Source organism: Felis catus, chromosome A1 (genome assembly GCF_018350175.1).
Source record: "Felis catus isolate Fca126 chromosome A1, F.catus_Fca126_mat1.0, whole genome shotgun sequence".
Lineage (NCBI taxonomy): Eukaryota > Metazoa > Chordata > Mammalia > Carnivora > Felidae > Felis > Felis catus.
In genome coordinates, this window is record NC_058368.1 from 6167700 (window position 1) to 6193345 (window position 25646).

The window sequence follows — 25646 nt, forward strand, 5'->3', positions numbered from 1 at the left end:
AGGTTACCATTCCTTTACGTTTTCCACCAGTTTAAATGAGAACCTTTAAATAATGTTAAATGTTAATCTTTAAAGATACTGGAAACAAAAATAGAAGGGAAGAGTGAGAGGGTAGAAGTCTTGATTTCTTTACGTAGAAAAACTTTTGTGGCCAGATTTTTATTTATAAATTCAGGTTTTATGCTGTGTTGCTAATGACAGAATAAACCCTCTGCATGTGAGAGACAGAGCTGTAATGTAATGACTTCAGATCCCATCCAGTTCATTTGTTCAACAATGAGCATTCATAACAATCTTTTCAATTACAGAGTGTTGTCGACGAGGTAGAATGTACATTAAGGGAGAAGAAGACATTTTTAGGGTGTCTTAATAACATCAATCTTGAATAATTAAAATAATAGTTGGAGTATAATATGAATATTTAAGAAGCATTTGAGTATATTCGTATGCCTGATGTAATAGTACTTTTAAGAAAACAGTATTTGGGGCCAAGTGGAAATAAATTAGTGGATATGTGAAATAGCAAGAAAGACCAACCATTTGGGAGAAAAATACTATGCATTGATTTCTGGTTTTAGCGTTTCTTAGTTCTTGGACCATGAATGTTAAGGAGAAGAAAAATGATTATAGACAACGAATATTAAGATACGGTTCTTGAAGTCAAGATGCAGTGACATAAATAACTTTATAGAGTTAATGTTCAGAAAAATGGCACTTTGAGAAGTTGATTTAAAAAGATTGGTAAGTAGTTTACTTTGATGGAAAACCCCCACATGTAATGATACTTGATCATGTTACTGTAATCTTATAACTGAACAGACAGGAAGGGACCAAGAGTTACTTTCTGACTTCCAAGCTCAGCAGTTTGTTAAATTCTGCATAGCTGTTTCTCCAAACAAGGTGAAGATGAGTTTAAAGTGTGAGAACTAACAAGTTTAGCGTGAATTGCTTGAGATCATGTAGATGGGAGATACTCACTTCTAGGTTTACAAGAAGGTTTATAATTTCTTGGAGCTTGGCATCTGGAGCTGCCAAGAAACTTGAAAGTAATTCCTGATGGGGCATTCTTTTTCACTGCTGTATCTTGGAGACTATACCTGTGCCAAGCACAGGAACCTCCCCCAAAGTGCCAAGAAATCCCCTCAAATCTAGAATTAGTAATTTTAGTAATTTTTAAAATAAACTTGGGTTGTTGACAAAAAAGTTAATTTCTAGATTTCATTTGTCAGACGATCAAAAGAGCCGAATGTGTTAATATGACAAGGGATTTTAAGCAAAATATAGTGTGGCTAATTAGAATGTGCTCTCAGAGTGTACCCAATTTAAATGAAAGGAAGTGTTGTTTCAGTTTGCTTTAATGCACTATAACTTCATGTGAGATTATTGGGCATAAGGCCATCAAGAATGCACCGGTAGTCAAAGTTTGTTAGTCTGCCGTAGCAAATGACAGTGAACATCTGGGAACTGTGAGGTATCTCAGCAAGAGGGAGTGGGCAAGGGCTTCGGAGGGTTTGGGCTTGGGCTGCATGGTCTTCAGGAAAGACTCGGGGAGTAGATCAGCTCTGGATTGGATACTCTCATGAAATGGGGTCTGTTTGGTAATTGGGTATCTCAGCATTCTCTTCAAGAGTAGGAGTGAAGCAAAGCTGGGACTCACTGGTAAGAGAACAGTAATCACTCATAAAAGGGCCATTTTAGTCATTCTGCAGCTGTGGTGTTGCCTTAGGCAAACTTTATTTCCTGTGTGCCTTTGTACTGGCATTGCCTCTAATCTGTTAGGTATATCACAATCTGATTATCAGCGGAGTTTATTTTCACTGTTCTCAGCCCCTCATTTTGGCCAAATTCAGCCATTCAGGACATTGTTCTGTAAAATCCAGATCTTCACTCTTGCCAGAATTCCATTGATCAGGAGGCTGTTCAGAGAACCTCAGTTGTTGGACTCAAGTGAGTTCTTTATGTATACTTTTTGTTGTTGTAAGGTTAGTTATTGAATCATCCAAAGCAAAAATGGCTGTGCACATGTAGGACTCTGGAGTCATTTTAGCACTGCAGTATGGCACATGCTGAGATTAACAGGTTTTGTAATCTGTTTCTAAGCAAAGAGCCAAGTCCCAAGTGTGGTTTTGGTGTAGACAGAAACTTTGCTAGGTTTGACATCACAGGGGGCTCCCTGTCCTGTTTACTATTTTGAGTTTACTATTTCAGGAGTTGCTTAGTAGTTGAGTGTGATTGCCCAGGAACTAGAGTGAGCGGAGTTGCTCCCAAAAGAAAGTGGCTCAAATCTCAATAATTAGCTTGTTTGCATTATTTTAGTGAAATCATGAGCAAATTGTAGCGAGGTATTGGATTCATACAAAGAGTGATTAGGGATACAAAGAGCAATATTAAGGGTATTGTTATTAGCTATAGCAGGTGTCTGTTAATAATTCAGAAATTTAAACCAGCATAGAGGATAGAAAAGAGCTGTGGAATGAGAGCATGCAGATTTAAGCCTGACAGTCTTTGGTTCTTGCCATTTAAATCTTGTTCCATGGGTCCTGGGTGGAAGCTGTCTCATTCTCTAGGATCATCTTCTGGAGGATTCTTAGGCATCCTCAATTTGAGGTCTCTGGCTGGGACGGTCTTCCAGTAATTTGAGGATGTGTTGTTATGTCACGGTAATTGAGAGCTGTGCATCCAAGGAGTTCTGCTGTTGTAGTTGTCAACAGAGTATGGCAAGGTCATTTCCATGGGGGTTCAAGTGCAGTCTTTCCCTAATGATGCTTCAAAAATAGCCAGTCACCTAATCTGAGAGCGTATAGCGCTGATTAAGTATCTAGCCAGGGAAGATAAGGTTGAACAGCTCTGGAAAATTAGGTTAACCAGAATTTTTAGAATGGGAGAAAGCAGCTCCTCTATTGATGTGTATATAATACACAAGGATGTAAGGCTTTAGTCAGTGGTTACCCAAGGAGTTAGAACATACTGTGAACAGTGAGGACTTGAACCAATCTGCAAGGCTTCTTGATTTCTACCATCAAGTGTGTTATGTTCGTTCTTAATTGACTAGGATACTGAAACCTAGAAACAAAAATATTGAAACAGTCATTGTACCAGTTTTTCTCTAAGAACATGAGTCTGCCTCTTCTCAGCTCAATGTACATAAATCACCAAACATATGTACATATGTATATATGTGTGTATATATGTATACGTACATAGATGTATACACACACATATGTATATGCACATTAATACATTTTATTTGCATTTAATGTATAACGGCTGAACTCCTTTAATTTGTCAAATAAATCAATTTGGAGAGAACAGAGTTTTTAAAGTAAGAAATCCAAAGATAGGTTAAGTGTAAAAGACATCTGCTTTATTATTTTGATTTTGGGACCTAAATTCACAAAAGACAAAATCAGATGATAATAATATGTGAACTTTAGTCGTGGTATCCAAAGGTAAAAAGTAGTTCCTAAGCCATATTTGAAAATACTAATTGCAGTAAGAACAATAATTATTAGGACCTTTAATCTTTTTAAATAGATTTTATTAAAAATGATTTAAAATATGTCTAAGGCCCAAGGATGTATCTTTAAGAGCATCCTGTCCCAAACTGGAAATACTAAGATTATTAAAAATACCAAATACTTAAGCGAGTTAGGGGGCTGAATTCACATCTCTGTAGCATTCGGCCAGGGCAGCTCATTGTCGTGCACAGTCGCTGAGATTCGTGCTGTGGTCTAGCGTCCTCCCAGACCTTTTCCCTTGGTAGCCATCATACTGCAGCGCAACAGTGGCGGTTGCTTATGATCTGCTTACAGATGATTGCAGAATGAAGATAATTACATCTTCGGTTTAACACATTACACTTCACGTAATTCACAATTTTCACTACGTAACTAACAGTGATTGGTTCAGCTGTTGCTTTCTTTCTTTTTTGCTTCTCCCGTAAAGCGTGACTTTTCCCATGAAGGAAGTACTGTTCTGATTTACATTCTGGCTCAAGCTCCTGGATGTGGCTGACTACTCCGTAATGTTTTTCTGTCATTGCAGCTGACAATGTAATTCTCCAGAACAGGCTCTTACACCCCAAACAACTTCTATTGACACTGTAATCAATACCTCATGATTTTACGTAGTGCAGTTAGGCCAGAGCTTCTGGCTTCTAAAACTGCTGTTGAGAAGTGCACAGGTATCCTGATTCCTGATTCTTTTTTTAAAATTTATCTTTATTGAGATATAATTCACATATAGCATCGTGTGAGTTTAAGTTGTACCACTTGCTGACTTGATAAATTTGTATATTGTAATATGACTTCCACTGTAGCGTAGCTAACACTTTTTTTCCCCCTAGTGGGAACCATTAAGATACAGTCTCTTAGCAACTTTGAAGTTTATAATATAGTATTGTTATCTATAATCACTGTCCTGTTCATTAAACATCTCCCTGTGCCCCTCGCCCCAGGTAGTCACCATTCTGCTTTCTGTTTTTGTGAGTTCAGGGATTCCACATGTAAGTGATATCATACGGGATTTTCTTTATGGGATTTATCTCACTTAGCTTAATGTCCTCAGGTTCATCCACGTTGTCACAAATGGCAGGATTTTCTTCTTTCTCGTGGCCAATATTGATCCTTTCCAAGTGGCCCATTACCTGTCTCCGCCGGAAGCTTGTAAAATCCGCTCATCTCCACTTTTCTGAAAGATGTAGGTATTGTCTTGATGTGGGTCTGTTTTCAGCTATTTGTGGTGGGAACTCATTGCACCCTTTCAGTTTTAGAAATCCTGTCATTCAGTTTGGGAAGTTGCCTTGAATTACTTCTTTTCTCTGTTCTTTCTTTCTTAACTGCTAGTTACTTGTATATTGGATTTCATGGACTGGTTGTCTAATTTTTCTGTTTTTCTTTCACATTTCTTATTTTATTCTATTTTCTAGAAATGTCTCTTCAGCTTTATCTTCCACTCAACCAGTCCTACTTCCAGAGTTATCTCGTACTGTCAGTTCTCTGATCTTGGAGGATCTTGCTGTGTGCATCTAATTGGTCCTCAGTTTCCTTCACTGTCAGTGTCTGATCCAGTTTTTCTTGGGTCTTGTTAATCAGTTAGTGTTTGTCCACTTACTTTCTAGTTTCCAAAGCTTTATGCTGCCTCCTCTCCATTTCTCATCCATGTGAGTTAATATTTTTAAAAAATTTCTTTGCCATTGTTTTAGTAGGGTTTTAGGAAGGAAGTGAAATTTCCTATGTGTGTGCATTACTCTTTTGTACCAAAACACTGCTCATTTTTTTTACCGGCTCCTTTACGGCCATTTTCTATTACTGGCTTACTCTTTCGTCATGGTTCCATTCTCTTCCTTTCGGCTTCCTCGTGTAACACACTTTCCGTCAGCTTTCTTTATTATTTTTAATGTAATATTTTCTTGTCATACTTACGTTTTTTTACTCTCCCTGAAGTGAAGCACATATACTCTGTGTACCCCTCTTTGGACACAGATGACACAGCTGACCCCCTCCCGTCTTCCCTCTGCCTGTTTCTAAAGTCTCATCCATCCTCAGGACGTGAGCATGTTTCATGATGTCAAACTGCTCCCGCTACTCTCTGCTATTCTCTGAGCATGTCACACCTTCCCCATGCTTCTGTATTTTTGTACGTCCCGTTCCCACTTTCTGGAACGTCTCCTGATTTCTCTCCACAGCCCCTCCCTCCTTTCCTCACAGACTTCTGAAATCTTGAAAATCTCTGCTTAGGTAGCCTCTTTCTGAAGCTTTCTTTCATCTTGCTTCAACCCTTCAAGTTGTAGTTGGTCCCTTCTATTTATAGCACTTAAAACACTATATTGCAATTATTTATTTATGCAGTCTGACTACTTTAACTGGATCATGACTGAAACTAGGGAACAAATCCTTTTCCTCTCCAATGTGCCTTTTTACTAAAAAGTGACCGTGTGGATAGATATATAAATAAATGTGCTCTGTAAACCACAAAGTGCTGTTATATTATGATGGTAATTCAATGATTTTCAAGAGGAGGTTGCCTTTTTGATTATCAAACATCTAAAGTTTTTCTATTCTCCCATTTCACCTTTCTTTCTCATCACTTACCTTTATAAAATATAACACATGTAATTACTTGGGATGGGGGAGAGAACTGTTTGCAGATTAGAATTGTTCAGTTCATTGAGAAGACGTTTGCATATGGCAGCTTGACCATTTACATACGAGAGAAATTCAGGGTTGTTGTTAAGGAGGTGAATGGGTAAGTCTTGGGTTTAATTTATTTTCTTTCCCACCACTCTCTTTCTCCTTAGAGTGCCCAGATCTAGGATGCTATCCTCAAATGCTACCTATAACAATCCCTTGTACTCACTCCTGGGTTAACCATCTGGTTAAACCAGTACCGTGTATGTGAAAGTGTCTGGCAGACGTCTTCTAGTCCTGACGTCATTTTATTTTTGCATCCCCCTCTTCAACTTCATGTTTTTAATTCTTTCACACATCATTCAGACATAGTGAACATTGAGGGTAGATACACTTAATGTATTTTTAAAATAATGAGTGCCCATGGGGCTTTACTAGAAAGTATGTTATAAAGCCGATCGTCATAAGACAAATCTTTTTTTCAGAAAAATAATGTTGGAATTGGGATTTTTTTCCCCCACAGCTAAGGATTTGGTGTAAATATATTGCAATCATGAAGATAAAGCTATGTATGTTTTAATAATTTGAGATAATAAAGTATTAAATGAACTTAAATGAATAGATTTTATTCAACCAGACCTCCTTTTATCCTTTAAAATCTTGAACTCTACCACCTTTGCCCGTACTTTTATTTTTTTTAGGTTTATTTATTTTGAGAGGGAGTGGGGAGAGGGAGAGAGAATCCTAGGTAGTCTCCGTGCCGGGAGCATGGAGCCAGATGCGGGGCTTGAACTCAGGAACCGTGAGATCATGATCTAAGCCGAAGTCCAGAGTCGGGACGCTTAACTGACTGAGCCGCCTAGGTGCCCTCCTCTTACTTCTAGTATATGACCTAATTTCCAACATCGGGAAGATTCAAAGCCATCAGGTGAGAACTCTCCCTGAAAGTATTTCTCCTTCTAGCCTTGTTTAATTTCTCCTGAGCATTTTCGTCTTTGCTCCCTTAATTTTTACCTGCCTCTCCCTCTTCCATCAGCAGCTCCTTCGCTCTGGATTCTTCCTGGCAGTGCTTAACCTATTCAGTTCTCTTCCGTCTTAAAATAATAGTAACTCTGTAACCTTGCGCATCATTCCAGCTGCTGGTGTACTTTCCCCCTCTCAGATGTCTCCGTTTATTATCTTAGTTTGCTTGTGCCCCGTTCATCGCCAGCTGCTGCAATGCGGACTCTGCCGTTACATCACTTCAACTGTTTTCGCCCGGTCTGCTCTCTGGTGACTTCATCATTGCTAAATTCAGTGAACGCTTCTTCACCTCACTAGTCTCCTCCGCAGCTCTCGATACTATTTACTATTCTACCCTTTTTGAAACTCTTTTTTTTTTTTTTTTTGGACCTCTCTGGCGTCACTTTACTCCCATGGCTTTGATTACCGTGTGTGTCCTAATTATAGTAAACGCGTGTCTTCAGCTTTCTCTCGAGCTTTAGACTTGTTTATTCAGCTTGCCATCCTCACTCTGGTATCTCGGATGTGCCGCAGACTCAACCTACACAAAACAGAGCTGTCTTCTTCTTCCCTCGGTCCTTTTCCTCTCGTTTCTTATTTCAGTCGGTAATGTTGCTGGTAACCTGCTGCCTCGGCAGAAATCATTATCTTTGACTCCTCCTCCTTCCTTCTGACCAGTATCCTGTCACCAAGTGCTTCTGGTCCTGCCTCGCGCACTCCGGTCCGTGTCCTCTGTATAGAAACCACCGTTGTGCAGCCACCGCCACCGTCTCTCAGCTGAACTACTTTAACGCTGTTTACTTTTCAGTGGCTTCTCTGCCTCCTGTTCTTATTTGCTCTCCCAAAGCATTCAAAAGGCAGCCAAAGATATGTTTTCTCAGTAAAATATAATTGATATTCTTTTATTAAAGAGATCTTTAATGGAGGGCTTCCTGTTATTCTTGGAGTAAAAAGACTTTTATGTTCTGGTTCCTGGTTAATGTCCTTAGCCTCATCCCCCGTTGTTTACGATGTCTGTTCTCCTCAAATGCTTTTGTCTCGCCTCATGCGTCTTCACATTGTGTTTCCGTCTTAACTCAAGCCACATACACATACACAAATACACATACCCTCACGTCAGCAGTTCTCAAACTCCGATCTGGGAACCGCTAGTTACCCCCAGAATCCTTTCAGAGAATCTGCAAGGTCAACACGATTTTCATAGTAGTGCTGTGATGTCACAGTTGACCCTTGAGTACGTGGGGGTTGGGGGCGTCGACAGCCTACCGCGGTCACCACGGCCTAAAATCCACATATAACTTTTAGTTCCCTAAGAACTTGACTACTTAAGCCATACAGATCACATAAACAGCAAATTAAACACATGTTTTTTATGTTACATATGTTATTTACTGTGTTCTTAACAATAAAGAAAGCCTGAAAAAAGAAAATGTTACTAAAACTAGAAGAGAAAATATATGTACAGTACTGTATTGTATTTGTTGAAAAAAATCTGCATATAAGTGGACCCGTGCACCTCACCCATACTGTTCAAGGGCCAATGGTATTTCCTTTCTCACTGTCTCGTGAGTGTACAGTGGGTTTTTTTCCCAGAGTTGTCATAACGTGACATCATCGCTCTGCTGGCTAACGGATAGGTGCTTTGTATTCTGTTTTTGAAAGTTCCCATTTTTAAAATCGAATAGGGTAAGTACTGATAGATATGACGAACAAAACCTTGCAGGTCCTCAGTAATATCCAAGAGAGTAAAGGGGTCCTGAGTCAAAACAGTGTGAAAATTGCCACTTAGGTCCCCACCAGAGTAACCGTTGAGTAACCTCTGCGGTTTGCGCTTGCCCTATCATAGCACTTCTATCGTACTGTGGTATGTTAGTTACTTATCTGTCTAGGCCAGCAGACACAGAAAGCTCCATAGAAGAAGGAACTCTGCTTTAACCCCCATACCGAGCACAGTTCTGAATACATAGTAAGTGCTTAGTAAACACATGTTGAGTGAATCTCTTTAAAGGTATTTGGGAGATATGAGGACTATAACATGTTTGAAATTATAACCATCTTGTACTTTGCTGATGCATTCATTTCTTAATTTTTTTTTGACCCACCGATATCTGAATGGGTTTTAGGAAGCAAGGTTGTGTGTGTGTGTGTGTGTGTGTGTGTGTGTTGAGGGTACAGTACACACGCACACATGCGTGTATAAAAGGAAATCTATACGTATCATTGCTGAAAATCTGGAGCTCCATTTCTGAATCTTTGTCTTCCCCAAACCATGGAGGCTTGGACAAGTCTTTTTATTACTTTGAACGTAACTTTCCTCATCAAATAATGGGATTGAACTAGATTATCTAAAAACTTCTTCCTATATGATACTATTTAACACATGTGAAAAGTGGTCTGTGTATCAAATATGTGGCTTATATTTATTTATATTTTATATTACTAAAAATGCACGTAAATTTAGTTTTATCTGTATATTAAAATAACTTTGTTTTTGCAGGAAAGATGATAAGGACTATGCTTTAAAACAAATAGAAGGAACTGGGATCTCTATGTCGGCATGTAGAGAAATAGCAGTAAGTGAAGCTCTTTTTATAATCATTATTATCATTTGACTCATGAATGTCAACTATGTGGTCTCTGAATTGTATTTGTCACATATACACATTAATTGAAAGTTGGTAAATATTTTTCATATTGACCATTTGTAGAAAAATATATTTCTTTCCTAAGAGAAGTAAAGGTGGCATGTAGTTCTAGCAAAAATGTCTGCATAAATTCATTTATTTGGGAGTAAGTCAGTCTTAGTTGTTTATATAAATATATATTTTTCTGATAAATGTCACTAAATATTAAGGGTCCAGTTATTATTTCATTGGGTGCAATAAAAGTAAGTTTGTAGGAACCTATATGTTCATTAAAACTAGTATTTCTATTTTAATGAGATTGATGTCATTACATGAACTTAAAATGAGATTGTGTTACTTGATTTTCATTGTATCCGTTCATTTGAATATGTTAAAAATATGTGCTGTTTTCTTTTAGAAACTTAGCTTTCCATATGGCATTAGAATCTCATTTTAATCCCAAAGGAAAATATTCATCTTAATGCACTATTAAATAATTATTCACAGATTTAAACTGAGTTTTACTTTCATGAGATTTTACTTCAGTTTTTACTATTGTGGCACTGTGGGTCCAAATTTATCTTTTCTGGCTATAATGAGAATATTATAGAATATATATTATAATCTTGTTGCTTTTAGCCCTTGTATCTATCCACAGATAATAGGCTATTGTGAGCTAGATATATTAACTTAGATAATTTTACTCATTTAATAGATTTATACCACTGGGTTTTCATTCATTTGTTGTAGGTCATGTTGACAGGAACTAGAGTAGGTAAAAGTAAAGAAACGGAACAGTCAGGGTCCCTGGCCTTGAGTATTTACATGCTGATGAGGAAAGACACTCATATATCTTATAATAATGGTATACCAAGCACAGTGATAGAACTGTATGGAGAATGGGAAAAGGATCTACATCTAACTGAGAAAATCAAGGAAGGCTCCAGGAAGACATGTAAGAATTACCTCCACGAGGGAAGAGTAGAGGTGAGGTGGAGGGTATGCCATGCTGGAAATTACCTTTCATGTAATTGTTAGATTTTTAATGCTCTTGAATCTAGAGGAAGGATATCTGTACATTAACTATCAGTTCTTCCAGCATCTACAGTTCTGTATATTCTAGTTAGTTTTAAAGAATTAAAATCCATTGAACTGTGGTCAGTGATGTTAGATGTCATGATAGAGATTATCTTTGGAGGGGTCAGGGAGTGATGGAAAGTGGAGACAAGGGAACTTTCAGGATTGTAGTAATGTGCTGTTTCTTGTTCTTGTTCTGGGTCTGGTTATGTGGGTTTAGTATGTGAGAACTCACCGAGCTGTGCACTTAACGGGTTTGTGTGCTCTTTCTCTGTGTTTATTAAACTTCAGCAAAATGTTTTGAAAACACCTCATTTTAGGAACAGACATTCTTCATGTGTATGTTGATAACTGTAAATGAAGTTAAGCACGGAAAGAAATATGAACACTTATTTTTAACATATATGATTATGGTTCTTCAACCTAAAGTGAGCACAAATTTTTATTTTTGATGAAATTTACTATTTTTTCCTTTTCGTGACCATTGTTTTCTGTGCCTGACTGAAGAAATCTTTACCCACGGATTGTGAAGATATTTTCCTGTGTTTCCTTCTAAAAGCTGTGTAGTTTTGGTTGTATGCTTTAGTTTGGGTTCTGTTTGATTCATTTTTGTTTGTATACATGTGATGTAAGGTTTGAGCTTCTCCCCTCCCCTTGTAAAAACTTAAATGACTATGTAAGTGTGAACTGTTCTGGGCTCTGTTCCATTCTTACTGATGTCTTTGTCCGCCCTTATGCCATTATGAGGTCACTCTAAGCTTTACAGCAAGATTTGAAGTAAGATTGTATAAGGCCACCAGCTTTAGTCCTCTGTTTCAGGATTGTTTGGGCTATTTTAGGTCCTTTTCAGTATCATATGAATGTTTGAATCAGCTCATTTTTATTTCTAAAATATGCATGCTGGGATTATGGTTTGGATCAATTCGGGGAAAACTAATATCTTAATAATATTGCATTCGGTCCATGAAACTCAAAAGATAACCTTTCTATTTTTTAATATTTTCCTTAATTTTTCTCAATAGTGTTTTGTAGTTTTTAGTTGTAGAGAAAACGCACACCTTCTGTTAAATTCATTTCTAAGGACTTCATGTTTTCTGGTACTCTTGTAAATGGATTGCTTTAAAAATTTTTACTTCCCATTTGTTTGCTTCTATACTTTGAATTTTTTTTAATATTGTTATTTTCATATCCATTTTATATCTAAATTCACTGGTAGGTTTTGGTGATATATGCAGAGAAATGATTATGTCATCTATGATTTGGAATAGTTTTACCTCTTTTCATCTTTGTATTTTTTTTCTTATTGCACTGACTTGGCTTCCATATAATGTTGAAGAGTAATGAGGACGGACATCTTTGACTTGTTCCCAGTCTTGGGGAAAGTGTTTTCAGTGTTTCACTATTAGATAAAATGCCAGCTGTAGGTTTTTATAGATGCTGTCAGTCAGACTTAGGAAGCTCTTTCTAGTTTTTTCATAAGTGGTATTGAATTTTATCAGATGCTTTTTTCCTATGTGTACTGAAATGACCCTATAGTTCTCTTTTATTGTTTCATTGGTAGACCACATTGATTTTTAATGTTTGTCCAATTTTGCATTCTTGAAATAATCCCTGCTTGGTTGTTTATTGCTAGATTTGATTTACTAGTGTGTTGTTAAGGAGTTTTAACTGTATGAGTTTGAAGGATGTTGTTCTATAATTATCTTTTCTGTAATGTCTTTGTCTTTGGTATCAAGATTATGCTGCCCTCGTGAAACACGTTATGCAGCATTTCTTCATCCCCTGTATTCTGAGTTTCTGTAAGATTGGTAGTTTTTCTTCTATAAATATTTGATAGAATTCACAAACTAATATTATATCCTTAATAGCATCTAGTATTTGATATTTTGTATTTTTTATGTAGTTTGTCTATTTCATGCAAGTTGTTGATTTATCAGCAGCAAGTTGTTCATATTATTCCCGTATCTTTTCATATCTGTAGCTTCTGTAGTGATGTCCTGTTTCATTGGAGGTTGGTAATTTGCATTTTCTCTCTATATTATCGATCTCTACTCTTTATTATTTTTTTTCCTTCTACTTTTGGCTTACATTTCTTTTTTATCTTCTTAAGGTGGAACCTTAGGTCATTGATTTTTAAATGGTTCTTTTCAATAAGCAATTAAAACTATAAATTTCCCTTTAAGCTGTATTCTACTTGCATTCCGTAAGTTCTGTTACATTGTATTTTCATTATCATTTAGTACAGAATGTTTTCAGTTTTCTTTGTGATTCTTTTCTTTTATTCATGGATTATTTAGAAATATATTGTTTAATTTTTTAAACATGTGTGCAACAGAATAGAAAACCCAGAAATGAACCCACAAGTGTGTCAGTTAATCTTTGATAAAGGAGAAATGAATTTATAATGGGAAAAAAGACAGTCTCTTCAACACACGGTATTGGGGAAACTGGACAGCTATATGCAAAAGAATGAAACTGTACTACTTTCTTAAACAGTACACAAAAATAAACTCAAAATGGATTAAAGGCCTAAATGTAAGACATGAAACCATAAAAATCCTTGAAGAGAGCACAGGCAGTCAATTCTCTCACATCATCTATAGCAACACTTTTCTAGTTATGCCTCCTGAGGTAAGGGATACAAAAGCAAAAATAAACTGTTGAGACTACATCAAAATAAAAAGGTTCTGCACAGCGAAGGAAACAGTCAACAAAACTAGAAAGCAACCCACTTAATGGGAAAAGATATTTGCAAATCACATATCTATTAAAGGGTTAGTGTCTAAAATATATAAAGAACTGATAAAACTGAACACTCAAAACAAATAACCCAGTTAAAAAATAGGCAGATGACATGAATAGGCATTTCTCCAAAGAAGACATCCAGATGGCCAATAGACAAAAAAAATGCTCAACATCACTCATTATCAGGGAAATGCAAACCAATACTACAATGAGCTATCGCCTTATACCTGCCGGAATGGCTAAAATCAAAAACAGAAGAAACAATACGTGTTGGCGAGGCTGTGGAAAAAAAGGAATCTTCTTGCACCATTGGTGGGAATGCAAACTGGTGTAGCAACCGTGGAGAACCGTATGGAGGTTCCTGAGAAAGTTAAAAATAGAACTACCCTAGGGTCCCCTGGGTGGCTCAGGCGGTTAAGCGTCTGACTTCAGCTCAGATCATGATCTAACAGTTTGTGGGTTCAAACCCCATGTCAGGCTCTGTGCTGACAGCTCAGCAGCTGGCCGCTGCTTCAGATTCTGTCTCCCTCTCTCTCTGCCCCTCCCTCCCTCTCAAAAATAAACATTAAAAAAAGTTTGTTTCTTTTAATAAAAAAAAATAGAACTACCCTAGGATCCAGTAATCACACTAACTGGGTATTTACCCCTAAAATGCAGAAACACTTGTTCAAAGGTATACATGCACCCGTGTGCTTATTCCAGTATCATTTACAATAGCCAAATTATGGAAGCAGCCCATAGCTATCGTCAGACCTATGGCATAAATTCAGAATTTATTATTTTTGCCATGTTGTAAAATTTTAATATTATAAATCAATGTCATTTTGAGAATATTGGAGATTTTCTTATCTTCTCACAGCTATACATGGTATTTATTAACAAGATACAGTTTCAAATATTATTAATTTTTTATTTATTTCTACTTTAAGAGTTCAAATTAAGGGTGATATTAGATGGCACAATTAGAATGAATTAAGTTTGTAATGAATGACATATTAAGACGTTTATATTTTTAGCAGTGATCTTAGTATTCAGGAAATTACAAGAATTTGTTCCCAGTAGAATTAGAAGAATTTAGGTGATTTTTGTGATGGATACCACTGCTTAAGCTTATTCAAACCTTTTCTTTAATTTTTTTTTTAACTTAAAATCTTCAAAAAGGCAAAAAAAAAAAAACCAACCTTAGAAAATGTTAAGAAATATGTAACTACATGCTGTGGGCTCTGTATGGAGTGATGAAATGCTGAAGTTCTTTTCATCAGCTTTGAAAACTGGAATGTTCCCAGTGCCAGAGTACCAATGTCCAAGCACTGCCTGTAGCACTTAAAGCCCTAGCCAAATAAACCTGTGCTTTACTTGGCTTGACCACTTACTAGCTTGTAGGGCCCAAGGCAAGTTAATTGTGTTTTTGTTTCCTCATCTGTAAAATGGTAATAGTGTCGCATAGAGTTTATTGTGAGGAGCTTAGCATACTTCTTTGGACACAATAAACTCCAGGTAAATGTTAGCTGCTCTCGGTAATGGGTTACCACTACTGCAGCCGCAGCCTAGGATTGTCTGTTTACTTGCATTTGTCTCCCACTGGAGAACCTCAGCAAGTCTTAGCACATTTTATGTCCAGGACCTAGTGTATCTCCCACAGTGGCTGGCATGTAGGAGGTATTTGGTTAATGTTAGCCCTGCTAAATGTAGCACAGCTCCCTGGTTTTTTGGAAGTACTTCAATAGAAATATTTACTTAGATGTAATTCCCCACTGGGACTCGGTTCCATCTCTAATCCCACAGTGACCCATCCCCTGATAAATCTCCCTTTAAAAAACACCCTGTGTAGAGTGTCTTACTTACTCACTAATAGTAGTTATTTACTGAGTTAGTTGACCAAGGCTGCCATAGCAAAATACTATGGACTGGGTGGCTTAAGCAACAGAAACTGACTCTCTCCTGGTGGAACTTGTAAGTCCAAAATTGGAGAGTCTGCAGAGTTGGGTTTCCTCTGTGGCTTCTCCCGGTTTTGCAGACGACTATTCTCTTGTGACCTCTTGGAAGGTCCTGTCTGTACCAGCTGCCCTGGTGTCTCTCGGTGTGTCCTACCTAATCTCTTCTTATAAGGTCACCATTCAGATTGGATTAGGGCCACCCTAATGACCTTATTTTAACTTAATTGCCTCTGTAAAGGTCTTATGTTCAGACACAGTCACATTCTGAGGTACTGGCAGTTAAGGCTTCAACGTATGAATGTGAGGGAGAACACAGTTCAGTCCATAACACTTACTGTTACTTACTTACTATGATAATGATAGCACTGACTGTTAATATATTTTTAAATTATTACCCTCGAAGATTTGTTGTCTGACTCATCAGGTAGATGTTTTAAAAATAGAAGTGGATTTTTTTTAAGTTTATTTATTTATTCTGAAAGCTAGGGGAGAGGCAGAGAGAGCGAGAAGAGAGAGAGAATCCCAAGCAGGCTCTGAACAAGTGCGGAGCCCATTGAGGGGCTCTAACCCACAAACCGCGAGATCATGATGCGAGCCGTAATCAAGAGTCGGATGCTAAACCGAGTGAGCCACCCAGGCGCCCCAAGAAGTAGATTCTTAAAAGAAGTCGACTGGTTTTATGATGAAAGCAGTGATCTTAGTCTACAGGTCAGAAGCCAAAGGGTGTTTGTATGATGCCTGTACATTTGTATATATTTTTAAATTCACAAATTCATTAATCATCAAATACCTAATGAGTGCCCACCAGGTGCCCAGGCAGTGTGCTAGAACCTAGCAGTGAAATGGTGAGCAAGGCACTGTGCCTGTCACTGTGCATTTCACACCCTAGTATATATTTAGACATCTATGCTTATGAAGTATAATGAGAAATAGCCCCCCCGAGTGTTAGGTCTTGGAAGGTATTGGTATTAGACCTTAGAGTGTTGGCTTTGTGTTTTAAAAGTCAATTAATTAGTTTTAAAAGCATTTAAAGCCTGATCGTAACCACTACCCAGGACTATGACCATGAGCAAATTATTTAATACCCTCAAACCACTATTTTCTCATTTATAAAATAGAAGTAATATAAATATTTCATACAGTAATTTATGATTAAGCGAGATAAGGCATGTCCTCTGCTTATTTAGCACCATGTTTGGGCCTCTAGAGAACTTAATAAAGTATGTTGCTGGTTGTTTCCCCCACTTCCCCAGTGCCGGAGCTAAGCCTCATCTTGGAAGTAAAATTGAGGGGTTATCTAAGAATAGCTTTGTATGTAGGTTTCTAATGGAGTTTGTCGTAATTTCTACCCTGCCACTTTCCAGAAATGATTTGAAATAGTGCCTGAGAAGTGTGTTCCAATCGTGAGGTAATAGAGAAAACGCTTGACCCAGAACTAAGGTGAACTTAGCACTAGGGTTGGCTCTCCAGCCAGCTGGATTATCCTGGGTGACTCCGAAGTCTAGACTTCCCCTATCAGATTCTTTGCCTTGTTTACTAATTAGGAAATGGTTAATCTTAAATACTGCCCCTTTAGGTTTCTGAGGATTTGTGTGTACTCTCTAAAGTCTCATAGCTTTGAAATTATATTCTAAAAGCAGAAATAGATAACTTGAATTTAATCTTGCTTCTGAATAAAATAATTATCACTTTCCGGAGAATAATCGTTAATGTAAGTGATTTAACATACAGTCCATTCATAGTCTTTCCTTTGCTGAATTCATTTTAGAGTCCCTAATATATTGTTAACATTGTATTTATATTAATTCTTGTTTTGGTAGCAGCGTTCTTATAAAAGGTACTGAAGTCGTAAGTTCTAAGACCTTGACTTTCTCACATGGCTGTCATGTATTTGGAACACACTTGGAAGCCACTGTGTAAGTCAGTTGTAACTGATAAATACGTAGTATGAGGCTTGATGAGAAATTTTTTCTTGTCATTGTTGGAACTGTTGTTGACAAGGTAGGAATACTTTTTTAACCTTTTAATCCTAATGGATTATTAGGGCCACATTGGTTATGAAATGAGAATAAAATAAGGAGATAAAAGATTTTAGATAAAAGAATGTCCTTCTAGGAAATGAGAAAGGTTAAACCCATAAAAATGTGTTCTACTTAGATGCTTCTGTCTGCATAAGTTCTTTATTATTTTATTAAAGGCTAAAATATTTTAATCAATTTTACTATATATTTGAAATGCCTGAGAAAATAGGTACCATATCTCACAGAATTACAGATCTTAATTCTCATCTGCTATTTGATATTGATAAATGTTGTATTTTCTAATGTCGTGATTAGTTTTTTTTTAAAGAATTGCAAACTACACATTTAAGTTCAATTGTTTTATGATGTCAAAACATAGACAACTAGCAAAATGGGAGAAAACATTTGGAAATCATTTATCTGATAAGGGATTAATATCTACGCTAAAGGATCACAACAACAAGAAGAAAAAAACAATTCAAAATTGGGCAAAAGACTTTGGATAGACATTTCTTCAAAGGAGGTATACAAATGACCAATGAGCACCTTAAAGAAGATGCCTAACCCATTGTTAGGGAAAAGGCAAATCAAAACCACAGTGAGATACTACTTCATATCTGTTACAATGTGGCTGTTATTAAAGAGCGGGGAGAAAAAGGAAAATAGGTGTTGATGAAGATGTGGAGAAATTGGAACCCTCATGCGTTGCTGATGGGAATATAAAATGGTACAGCTGCTGTGAAAACCGGTTTGGTGTTGCCTCCAAAAGTGAACCACAGAAGTCTCATACGATCCATCAATTCCACTCCTGGGTATATTTCCAAAGAATAGAAAGCAGAGACTCAGGTAGCTGTATACCAGTGTTCACAGCAGCATTGTTTACAGCAGCCAAAACATGGAAACAACTCAAGTACATCAGCAGATGAATGGCTAAACAAAAGGTAGTACATACATACCGTGGAATGTATTCAGCCCTAAGCAAGGAAGGAAATTATGACGCTGCTAGTGCTACAGTGTGGCTTAACCTTCAAAACATTATGCTAAGTGAAACAAGCCAGACACCAAAGGACAGATACTGTATGACTCTAATACTTTAAAAGAGGTACCTAGAGTAGGCAAATCCATAGAGACGATGTAGAGTAGAGGTTAGCAGTGGCTGAGAGAAGAGAAGGGAAATGGGGAGTTATTGTTAAATGGGTACAGAGTTTCTGTTTAGGATCATAAATAGTTCTAAAATGGGTAGTGGTGATGGTTGCAAACATTTTGAGGAGACTTAATGCTATTGAATTGTACACTTAAAATTGTTAAAATGGTAATTTTAATGTTATGTATTTTATCACAAAAAATAAAAATGAAATAAGAAAACCAACTAAACAATAACAACAAAACAGATTTACTCAATTATATCTTTTCCAAACAGTTTTTCCTCATCTGTATGGACACTTTTAAAATAGTGTGGGTAGTTACGAGATTTTTAGGATTGATTACCATTGGGTTTTTATTGCCTGTGAATTACAAATGGTGTGGTTTATTTAACATGATTTTCATAGCAAAAATTTTTAATGGATCTTCCTTATTTTGCAGTTACTTCGAGAGCTTAAGCATCCAAATGTCATCTCTCTTCAAAAGGTGTTTCTGTCTCATGCTGATAGGAAAGTATGGCTTCTGTTTGACTACGCTGAACATGACCTCTGGGTAAGGTGAATTGTGGTAGGCATCAAGCCATTGGTTTTAGTCAGGGATTAAAGGTGACTAAAAACAATTTTAGGAGTTTATCTTACTGTGAGATTTACATTTTTTAAAGTAAAAGTGACCTCACAGAATATGGTTGATGAATTACCAAGACTAGGGTATTTTGCTTTGTATTATTACTTTTTGGTCTTATCAATTTCATCTTTGTAACGTGCTACAGAAAACAGTAGAATCTGAACAGTATAAACAACTGTTCGGTGTGGTATCTTAGCTACAGATTTTTGATAAAATTTTTAAGGTAACTGTAATAGCCATTTTGTTCTAGGATTTAAAAGCAGCATGTTTCCTTTTACTCTGTAAAGGAATATAAGATGAGAAAGTGGTATCCGTGTGTAGGGAGACAAATACGTGAGAGCTAGTCATTCTGTTATTTGTCATACAACATCAGGCAAGTCTCTTAATGGCTCCGAGTGGGGGGGGGGGGCCTCTGAAGTTGTAGCCCCCCCCCCCCCATCTGTAAAATGTGATACTTTTCCTGCTTTTCTACAGGATTTTTTGGAAGAGCAATTTTGTATTTGGAAAGCTTCATAAGCTAAGTGTAGTGTACAAATCTAACATACTATTAATCATTTCCTGGATATTATTCACACTTAATACCATATTCTAATGTATTGCTTATTTCCATAAACAGAAATTCAGTATTGTACTTACTTGAATTGGGCATGGTCTCGTTTAGGAAGAATTCTTTGTGGAAGACAGCTTCCAGTCAAATCCTTGAAGATTCTCAAAGTCAAGTGATTACAGTCTCTTAGATGAGTTTTATTAGGTTAGCTCATATAATGACAAAAATGATGTTACATTGATAAAAATTATTATAAACTGAGAATTTATTAAAAAAAATTTTTTTACTTTTATTTATTTTTTTATTATATGAAATTTATTGTCAAATTAGTTTCCATACAACACCCAGTGCTCATCCCAAAAGATGCCCTCTTCAATGCCCATCACCTACCCTCCCCTCCCTCCCACCCCCCATCAACCCTCAGTTTGTTCTCAGTTTTTAAGAGTCTCTTACGCTTTGGCTCAGAATTTAAATTTATCTTGGCTAAAGAGCTGAAATACAAAGAGCTAACTCAGTATTTTGCATTTACTCAGTAGATTGTTTTTAAAACCGGTATTTACAAAAGTCTTGGGCAACTATCAGATTTACTCTATTAATCATAACGGTTATGTTTTTTGAAACTCTGAAGTGCAATCTTGGGGATAAGAGTTTATGATATATAAAATGAAAATCTGTAGCAAGATAGCCAAAACAATTTTGAAATATACTCACAAAACTTATATGCTGATCAGTCTTGTGTAAAGAACATGTTAACACAGACTACAGTTGAGAAAATAAAACAAGTAAGCGAAAACCCAGTATTACATTGAGTTAATTCATTAACAAGTGCTTCACTTCTGTGAACTCTATTTTTTCTGATATTTAATAAGTAATTTAATAGGATCTTTAAATATTTCACTGTGTTTTGTATACTGGCCTATATGTATATTTCTATACTGGCTGTGCATCTCTTGAGATAAATAAAAGAAAACAAACATACATACAGATCTTCCTTGACCTACGATGGAGTTAGATCCTGATAAATGCATCGCAGATTGGAAACATATCAAGTCAGAAGTACATTTCATACACCTAGCCTGATTGCTGAACATCATAGCGTAGCCTAGTCTACCTTAACTGTGCTGAGAACACTTAACAACATCCCCCTCCAGTTGGGCAAAATCTCCTAACACAGAGCCTGTTTTGTAATGAAGTGCTCGGTACCTCACATCATCTATTGAACACCGTCCTGAACTTGAAAACAAGAATGGTTGTGTGAGTGTGGAATGGTTGTAGCGCGTTGGCCGTTGCCCCTCGCTGAGGTACAGCAGCTGCCGCCGCCTGGCATCCTGAGCGAGCACTGGCCTGCGTGCTGCTAGCCTGGGAAAAGATCACATTTCAGAATTCGCAGTGTGGTTTCTGCTGAATGCTCATCGCTTTTGCTCCATCACCACGTCAAAAAATCATAAGTTGAACCACTGTAAGTCAGGACCATCTGTACTGGTATGCAAGGGATTATAATATTCTGGCTCAGTTTCAGGTATCTTCAAAATAATTTACAGTTTTCATTCAGCTGCACTTTGTAAATGTAAAAACAAAATTTGGAAGTAAAACTAACACAAGTAAACAGTAAATAGTTTGGAAGGAAGTTCACCTCCTGAAAATAGTAAAATAGTTTTCAACTCTTGCTAATTTCCAGAATTAACCTCATTTACATAATTTTAACCCTAACAGATTTCAGAAATGGAAACTTCTATGGGTTTCATATACTTTCACATTTATAAGAAGTATTTTTCACTGTGTGGATTTCTGTTTTCCATGAGTAAATGCCATTTGATTCAAATTATTTGTGTAAGTTATCTGTAAAGAATTGTTTTGAACTGAAAGTAGACATCACATTTTCTCTTCTATGAAACTATTGTCCACAGTCAGTGCTGGTTGTAAATATTTTTGTTGTTGTTGACTTCTGTTCTTTTAAAATAAATCTGATCAAATCAAATTGGGATTCTGTTAATAAAAATTTATTAAATTAGTGTGGCCGATATTGAATTGGACGCTCATTCTCAAGCCTAACATGAAATCAAATTATATGATCCAAATTTATGAGAAATTGTGTAGGCTGGTTTATAAACATAATTTGTAATAAATCATGATTTGTAATAGTTGAACATAGGAGATCGTATTGTATTCAGTATAATTTCTAGCTAGTATGTGATATTTAATTTTACGTGTCGATATAATAATTATACTTTCGCAGATTATGCTGCATACAGTGTTCCCAGATGTGTATACATGGGCATCATTGGCCTTATTGTCCTCTTATTAATACTCATTTAAGTCAAATAAGTACTTTTAATGTTCATTTTAATAAAAATAAAATAATTCCATTTACTAAAACCTCCTTTATCCATTTCATTTTCTTATTTTAATTGGAGTGTTGAATTAGCTGGGGTAAGGCAGCAGAGGATAACAAAAACAGTTGCAGTAAAAAGAGTCATTTAAAAAAATCACTTAGGTGTTGGTGAAATTTCATGCTAAGCACACCGCATATTTTTTATATAGCCCTGGAATAAAAACAAAGGTAAGCGATTTCCCCAGTGTAGTTTTTTGTAGTTATGACATATCGGTAAAAAAGTAATTTGTTAAACCCTAATGAAAATGTTAACTGAAGGGGTGCTTAACTGGCTTAGCCAGTAGTGTGCACCTCTTGATCTTGGAGTTGTAAGCTCGAGCCTCACGTTGGGGATAGAGATTACTTAAAAATGTTAACTGGAGGAGTGCATGTGGCATCATTTATTGTACCTCCCCTACATCTTCTTTTCTTCTCACTCTGTCAAGTTTTAATTTTTATAAATAATGATGTATTTTAATCTATTTTTATTAAGCTCTGAAAACCACTAGCTCTTAAGGTGAACAGACTTTATTGTCACACCATTTCTTAGGCTATGTGACAGAACATTCTAGATTATTGAGTTTTAGCTCTATTTTGCTTGACTGTTTTAAAATACTTTGGGCAGATAACAGAAGAAAATTAAAATAGTGTTATGCTGCTAATAAAGTATAGATTAATCATACTACATGCAGGCTGACACTTTTACTTTCCCACCAGGTAGTCTTTGCTATATATTTTTTTCTTTGGAAAGTAAAACTTCTTCACTCATGAGTTACTAGTTATTCCTTATCCTTGTTCTACTTTCTATGTCATAAGAAAATAGGAGGTGAAAATGTTGACCTGTAATATAAAATATGTCCTGTTTTAGTTGTGTTTACTAATGTCAAGAATATGGTTGATATTCACCCATAAATACTGCTCAAGAGTCTGTTCTTCTGCACATGAGGTACCAGGCATATGCCTAGTGTTACACCACAGCAAAGTTGATTTCAGCTGATTTGTAGGTGTTCTTGCAGTTTAAGAGTGCTTTAGTTAAAACGAAGAAACCTGTCAAGAGCTTTTGAAACATGGGATCTTGTTTCTACTGAGGTACATTTGTTTATAAAGCAATTTTCCTGTTTATAAAATGGTGTTGTGTTTTACCGGATGTCCACTAATACTGTTCCTAGAAAGTTTTTAATGAATAGTACAAGGCTATTTTTTTCTCATCTGAATCTTAGCTATTTCTAAATATTTACAGTGTGAACTGGTCATTTACATGTGATTTCTTTATGCTTCTGTGTATTTTATTGAAATAATTTCCCTTCCTTTATAACCCATGTATTATAAACAGGTTAACACGTTTATGCTATGTCAGCCAACCCATAAGTATCTCTTGAAATTTGTTCTGTTTATTTTCTTTTCATTTAATTAGTACAGATAAAACAGATTCTGTTCTTGAAAATTTCTACCAGGTAAACAGGGGTCAAGTATATTCTGAAAGTATTTTTTAATTATACTTTTAAAATAAAATCACATTGCTCTCAACTTCTCTGTTGTAATCATTTGTTTTCTGAGACACGATCATTTGCTCAGGAAATGAAATTTTAGCTCCAGTTAGTAGGAAATTTTAAGTTTATGTTATCCAGCAGAATATGAAATTATATTTTCGATATCTTTGGGAATCCCTGAGTGTTTCTTTTTCTGTTAGGAAAATATTATACATCAAGTGATCTTTCCCTCTTTTCTTTTTTAAGCTTCTGGTGATATTTTTCTTTCTTTCAGCATATAATCAAGTTTCACAGAGCTTCTAAAGCAAACAAGAAGCCAGTTCAGTTACCTCGGGGAATGGTGAAGTCACTATTGTATCAGATCCTAGATGGGATTCACTACCTGCATGCTAACTGGGTGTTGCACAGGGATTTGGTAAGTTGATATGTAGTTAGGTTTAAGCAGAAGGATGCATTTATAGTTGGTTGATTTTCTAGTTGTCTCTACATATCAGTGCTGCATAGACTTGCAAACCTTGTAGAAGGGTGAGAGTGCTGTAGTCTCCTTACAGTCTAGCCTCGTGCTGTTTATATGATGCATCCTGCTTCTCTGACGTATACTGGCTGGGGTTCCCTGAAGAGGTGAAAGAGGGCACATTTGTTTTCCTAAGCTTTTGTTTACTTTTAACTTTATAAATGAAGTCTAATTGATTATTAGATGCTAAGCAAACTCTAGAAATTGATATATTTGTGAATAACTTGGAAATGAAACTTCGGAGCCTACTGAAACTAAGTTACAGAGGAGATCTTAATTCAATCTGCTGGGTTGTTGTTTTTTTATGTTTTTTTTTTTTTTTTGAGAGATAGAGATCAATCTGCTTATTTTTAAGCCCCACTATATTAGTAGCAGTCTTTTGACCAGTAACATTTATTAATCATTATTGAGTACATTATTGAGAAGCCTTGCCATGTTAATGCACATTAAATTCTTAAGATTCCACATGGCAGAATAATTTATGCCTTTTTATAAAATCCATCTAGCATGAAATTTTTCGTTAAATGATGCGTTGTTCATTCATCTTCCTGGATGTAAATGATTTAAATCTCAAATTCCCCATATTGCATAATTACCTTGTGCTTTGTTGTTCTTTTCTTTGTAAAGGTGGTAACTATAGTAAAGTTTGTGACAGTGCCTTCATTGCAAACAGTTACAAACACAGTGCTGGAAGTGATGACTTGGTCTCTGATCACATGTGTCACATAGTCACTAATAGTGACTTCGTCACTAGTCACTTAGTCACTTAGTGACATAGTCAATAGTGACTTAGCTTTTAGCCCTGTAGACTTTGAGATGGAGCTGATCTGCCCCTTGCACATAGTCTTTCTGAGCTGCTCTGTATTTAATGCCTTCAGATCAGATGTTGCAGTGTCATAATTTCTTGTGCTTGCATCTATTTTCAACAAATCTCCTCACAATATGTTTAAGGCTACTTATTTTATCTCCAGGTCACATACCTAGAAAGCATTTAGACTAGGACCGATAACATCAGAAATTCGGTTGAAGGAACTTTTTTCCGTATGCAAATTTTATTTTTAATATTATTAGGGTATTTTATTTACAGTGGAATTACAGAAGTGAGACAAATCTGTTGGTTCCTTATGAAGCTGAAAGTAAATTTCAACTTTTAGGGGAGTCAGCTATTGATACTTTTAAGCTACCGACCTTTTTTATGATCTCCGAAAGAAGAAAATATGGCAAAAGGGCATTTTTCCCTAATTATGCTGAGATGACCCTACATTTTCTTTTTGTTGTAAGTTATTTTTCATCGTGAAAATATGTCTGTTTATTAGATGAATACAAATTGAAAACAAACCAGCATTTCAGTTATGTTAGTATATAATATATTTGAACCACTTACAGTAATACCAACTACAGTAGTGAAAATAATTACAGTTTA

The 25646-nt window shown here is 36.2% G+C and overlaps 1 protein-coding gene and 2 long non-coding RNA genes across 10 annotated transcripts in view; 1 reads left to right on the forward strand and 2 right to left on the reverse strand.

The window, feature by feature from the left end:
• The window catches only part of LOC109495641, a 62589-nt gene extending 42398 nt beyond the window's left edge, over window positions 1-20191 (reverse strand). Inside the window, exon 1 of the long non-coding RNA XR_002740421.2 lies at window positions 19938-20191. This is a non-coding gene — a long non-coding RNA (uncharacterized LOC109495641). The remainder of the gene's footprint in view (window positions 1-19937) is intronic.
• The window catches only part of CDK8 (cyclin dependent kinase 8), a 126161-nt gene that overhangs the window by 47093 nt on the left and 53422 nt on the right, over window positions 1-25646 (forward strand). For 7 of the 8 annotated variants that reach the window (XM_045044570.1, XM_045044624.1, XM_045044653.1 and 4 more), the window contains exons 2-4: window positions 9628-9703; window positions 19119-19229; window positions 23984-24124. In XM_045044570.1, the coding sequence (XP_044900505.1) occupies window positions 9628-9703; window positions 19119-19229; window positions 23984-24124 (328 nt within the window). Of the gene's footprint in view, window positions 1-9627; window positions 9704-19118; window positions 19230-23983; window positions 24125-25646 lie in introns of those variants that run through there. The other variant, XM_019821783.2, reaches the window with a different exon arrangement.
• Window positions 20955-25074, reverse strand: LOC123381963. Its single transcript, XR_006589650.1, has 2 exons — window positions 24820-25074; window positions 20955-24322 (listed from the first exon to the last, which is right to left on the reverse strand). It is a non-coding gene; the product is annotated as an uncharacterized LOC123381963 (long non-coding RNA).